This window comes from Abramis brama (genome assembly GCF_963993115.1).
Source record: "Abramis brama genome assembly, chromosome: 14".
Lineage (NCBI taxonomy): Eukaryota > Metazoa > Chordata > Actinopteri > Cypriniformes > Leuciscidae > Abramis > Abramis brama.
Genome location: NC_139976.1, coordinates 16,368,032 through 16,373,055, shown reverse-complemented (window position 1 = coordinate 16,373,055; position 5,024 = coordinate 16,368,032). Strand labels below are relative to the sequence as shown.

Genomic DNA, 5,024 nt, shown 5'->3' with positions numbered 1-5,024 from the left:
TAGAAGACAGACGGGTTGCTCACGTCACATCTACGTCGTCAAGCTCAGTTTGAGTCTGCGCAGTACGCTCGGCCCTCAGGAAGTAAGAGTTTCTAATTGGCTTCACTTTGTCTCCGTTGAATCCAATGGGGTCGCTGTGTCCATTTCTTTTACTGTCTATGGGGGATACACCGCTCTACAGTAATTTGAAAGTGATTGCAGTACCAGTTTTGGCCACAATCTTACATACGGCTCCTTTAAATTACTGTATTAAAGACGCACCGTTTAATTTCAAATGTATTTTATTGCTCAGTGTAAGTAACATAACAGTCCATCAGTACATTTTTGGAGGTTATTTTGGGTCACCTGAACATTCATTATTTTTAAATAGGATGATTGCCTTGAATCTATTAACTGAGTTCATTCATTGCTTCTGTAGGACAGCTATGAGATGACACCGCTGTGTGTTTGTACAATGCCCGATCCAGATCAATGACCTGGCCCTGGACAAGGATTTTCTCCAGACACCCACGCAGGTGATGTGTACTCTTTGTCGCCTCACTGTCACCTGAAAAAAAAAAAAGAGTTCTGAGAATCAACTCAAACAAATCCTCTACTTCAATAAAGTAGCAAGATTTGTTAAATATACTCCCTGAGATAAGACACAGTTGTCTACCTGACAGATACAAGTAAAATATAAAGAATTCAACACAAATCATCAAGGATATTGGTAAATGGAAGAGTACTTGAGCACGGAAATTCTTGCTCACTTCCATCTCGCAAATTTACCTGGCATTCCCCCAAAAGTCAGTAGCATCCCCTTTTTCCACATGGTGAAAAAGTCCAGACTTTCCGTTTCAAGCACTGATTTGCTGTTTTCCACAAGTGAATGTTTCAGTATGGTAAAAGTAAGTGTTGCAGGTTCACGGGGAAGGTCAACCGTTTCCGATCCCTCTTTCAGGCCCAGCTGCTCCTCCTGTTACAATGCAGATAATACTTAAGGTCCCATTAGTTCATTTTAGTTAATGCATTAACTGAAATGAACTAACAATGAGCAAAGCATTTGTTACAGTATTGATTAATCTTTGTTAATATAAGTTTATAAAAATACAACTGTTCATTGTTAGTTCATGTCAGCATAGGTCCTAACAAATACTCTTAATGTTTAAATTAACATGAACTAAGATTAATAAATGCTTTAGTATTATTTCTCCTTGTTAGTTCATGTTAACTAATGTACAGTAGGTAAGTAATGTTAACAAATGGAACCTTATTGTAAAGTGTTACTGATAAATGTAATGAAAAGGTTGCTTGTAATAGACCTGTATACTTTTAAATGATAGTAAGAGGATCAGATGTTCATTTACATCAGTTTTCTGTGAAGTAATCATTAGCGGTTTAATCGTTTAGCCTAAATGCTAATATTGCAATGGATTTTTGTTTATTACCTTGACATCTTTATGCCCATCTAACTCTTCCAAAATATACTGAAATCCTGTGCTTTGGAGACTCAACACTGTCCCAGTCCAAGATCCAAAGATCTCGACTGTGATACCAGCCTCTTCTGTCTTAAGTCCAGGAAGATCTGTCGTGATTATGTGCATGGAAAGATGACGTCATCTTATCTGCAACGTAAGTTTAAACATACATGAATTTTCACTCACCAGATGTATTAAACACAGCCACTCCAGTTCCTGGAAAATAGCTCCCTCTCTTGATCTCGGAGAAGCAGGGCCGGGGTTCCCATGTTGAGTCTGTATCCCAGGGGGTGCTGAGATTTAGCCAATGCCCTCCTCTAATACACGCATCCATTTCCGGTTGAAACTGAGTAATAAAAAGGACACCTATAAGCTTGTTTTATGTGTGGTCAGTCAATGTTATTCAATTAGAATATTATTGGAAAATACGATTAACCTTACTGGATGGAAGAGCTTTTGTTTGTCCAGCAGCATGCCACCAACAGCCAGACGTATCTTTCCTGTTAGTTGTTCTTCTGCCAGTTTAGAATGGAGACCGACTACAAGCTCTGCCTTGTTGTTTACCTCTAGCACCACAAATTTGCCCTCACTGCGCAATTCCAGCTGTCCAAAATGATCAGAGAATACTTAGATGTTTGATCACATAATGAATTTGAATGAAATTACTGTATATTTGTTCTGAACAGAGCTTTAATTAGCATGTTTCAAAATGCCATGTTGATTCTGGATGTCTCAAAAAACCACACATATTTGTATTAAATTTTAAATTGTTATATATATATATATATATATATATATATATATATATATATAGACACTACCGTTCATAAGTCAGGCTTTGAAGGCTTTGAAATACTTTTATTCCGCAAGGATGCATTAAATTCATCAAAGACATTTATGATGTTACACAAGATTTCTATTTCAAATATTTATATTTTTGAAATTTCTATTCATCAAAGAGTCCTAAAAAATGTATCACCGTTTCCACAAAAATATTAAGCATCACAACTGTTTTCATTCATTCATTTTCATTAATTGATAATATAAAGAAATGATTATTGATCCGCATATTAGAATGATTTCTGACATGTGACACTGAAGACTGGAGTAACAAAGCTGAAAATTCAGCTTTGCCATTGCAGGAGTAAATTGCATTTTTAATATATATTAAAATACAAAGCAGTTATTTTAAATTGTAACAATATTTCACAATATTGCTGTTTTTGCTGTATTTTTGATCAAGTAAATGCAGCCTTGGTGAACATAAGAGACCTCTTTCAAAAACATTTAAAAAAATTCACAGAGCCAGCAGTAGTAGCATACAAAGGGTTGCTGCTTTAAAACACCATCAGGTTTCAGAGAAATCAGTAGAGATTAAAAAATATAAACAGTATTTACCAAGTACCAGGCTCCATCATTGAGTTTGCGACCTCCTTTTACGCTCACTAAGATGTCTGCTTTCCCAATCTGCATTTCAGGTATGCCATCACGCAGTGAAAGCACAAACCAGTCCTGTCCATCTTTGGTGTCTCCATAAAAGATGGTTCCCTCTGGGTCAAAGGTCCGAAACTCAAAGAAAGATCTGATGCTGTATGTGCGAGGTAAGACAGTGAATTCTACCACTGTGATTTTCTTTATGTTTAAATTAGATAGACGATGACCAACTACTGCAGCCAAACACAAAGGAATTACGATTTACAAAGTGAAGTGAAATCCACAGATTTCAAATCAACTCACCTTGTGATGTCAGAGAGATTTGCGCTCGTCTGCATTAAGGGAGTCCATTTGGACTGTCTGTGTGCAAGATTGACAACTCCCTTGCCGGATATCTGTCTCAGTCATCCCAAAAACCAGAGAATGGTTTTGACATCATACATCAAATATCACACAGCAGCCAAGCATGCTCAGATTACATTTAGACATATCTCTCTCACTCTTGCTAAAGGCTAGGTAAACACAAGCATCTGCAACATCCCAGACAAGCCGCCAGTGTAAATACTGCTCCTCCAGGCAAGTGTGGAACCAGGGTTCAGCGAATTCAGAGTTGAATACGCCAACAGTGCAATGACTTTGTCAGCTAAAGTTGGTTCCATGCCAGCCAGTCAGCTCAAAATATACATTGCCTGCAGTGTTCTATCTTATGTAATTGGTTTTCCAGTGTAGTAATTCAGGCATGTTAGCAGGTGCATGGCTCTTTTTGTTGTTACAAAATAATATATATATATATATATATATATATATATATATATATATATATATATATATCCTTTAAATATCATAGATGCAATGAATTAAGAATTTTTAATTAATTATAAAAACTTAATGAATTATAAAATGTTTCCAAATAACTAAAAAAAATCAATTGAAGTGAAATCATAGAGATTATACAGTATTATCTATTTTATATCTAACCAATGAATTTGGCTTGAATAATTGTAGCTTTAATGTAATATTTCCATTACATAGTATATCACTTTATATTTTATCCAAATTGAATCCCTTTCTGAGGGATTTAATTGAATTTAAGAATTTAATTGAAAGAAAAGGCAAATAACATTTATTTTCTTTGGCATTAATTGAACTCATTTCATACTTCAGAGTTAAGCTTATTTAAATAAATCTAATTCATCTGATATTACCAGAAGTCGTATTTCTGAGTGTAAAGTAAGTGAGGATCAAGCAAGCAGGCAAGCTTCAGTATACATAGAATCTTCATTCATATGTGTGTTGTCAACACTTAGGCTTTACTTTTCAATTTCTGATGATTAAATTGCATGGTAACATTTGCTTTTGCAGTTTTTCACTTGCATATCATATGTAACATAGTAAAAGGCACCGGTTTCTCAGCATAGTTGCATAGTAAAAAAAACAAAAGCATTGGTGATTATATATCTCTTGTAGCTTGTGAAATGCTAGTTTAAAAAAGATATGATTTTTTAGACCTGTCTTTTAGAGATCTCATACTCACTTGATCACCTGACACTCTCCTGCACAGCAGAATCAGGGACAGGCCTAACAATAGTATGACCGCTTCCTTGAGATAGTTCATTCTCTTTTAACTCCAAAGATTACAACATGAGTAGAAACAAAAAATAATGGAATCAGACCATAAGCTTTGGTTTAGCCGAATGCTGTCAGACTACCTCCCTGTCTCTTTCTCTGAGAACTGATTAAACTCTGGTCTAGCACACAGCCTCCCCAGAAGACCAGAGACTAAGGATGTCGACATCACAGAACCGGAAAAATATTGATTTTGGGCTTGTTTGAGTGTATAGGTCTTTTGTATCCTGATAACATGGTGATTAATTTTACCAGTGTACTATCATAACCAGCGTTCAGTTATATGCTTTTGTTATGGTGTTTAATGACTACAGAAAATTAAGTGGGTGAGAGTAGGGCACAAAATGAAAAATGAATGACTGATTGGATGGATGTAGAGTACACTGTGCAAAATTTGTACCTTTTGGGACATCAAGATAATATATAGTCTTTTGGGGTAGATAAGGTACAAATACATTTTGTGACTTCTGTCAAAGTTAAAACATTTGCAGATTTCTTTCTGACAGT

The 5,024-nt window shown here is 35.6% G+C and overlaps 1 protein-coding gene across 1 annotated transcript; it reads right to left on the bottom strand.

Moving 5' to 3' along the window:
* Window positions 1–263: 263 nt before the first annotated feature.
* shbg (sex hormone-binding globulin) lies at window positions 264–4,712 on the bottom strand. Its single transcript, XM_084134970.1, has 8 exons — window positions 4,426–4,712; window positions 3,195–3,286; window positions 2,856–3,045; window positions 1,899–2,060; window positions 1,644–1,803; window positions 1,428–1,564; window positions 769–955; window positions 264–547 (listed from the first exon to the last, which is right to left on the bottom strand). Exons 1-8 carry the CDS (start codon window positions 4,504–4,506, stop codon window positions 390–392), a joined length of 1,167 nt encoding a protein of 388 aa, XP_083991096.1. The 5' UTR covers window positions 4,507–4,712; the 3' UTR covers window positions 264–389.
* Window positions 4,713–5,024: the final 312 nt, after the last annotated feature.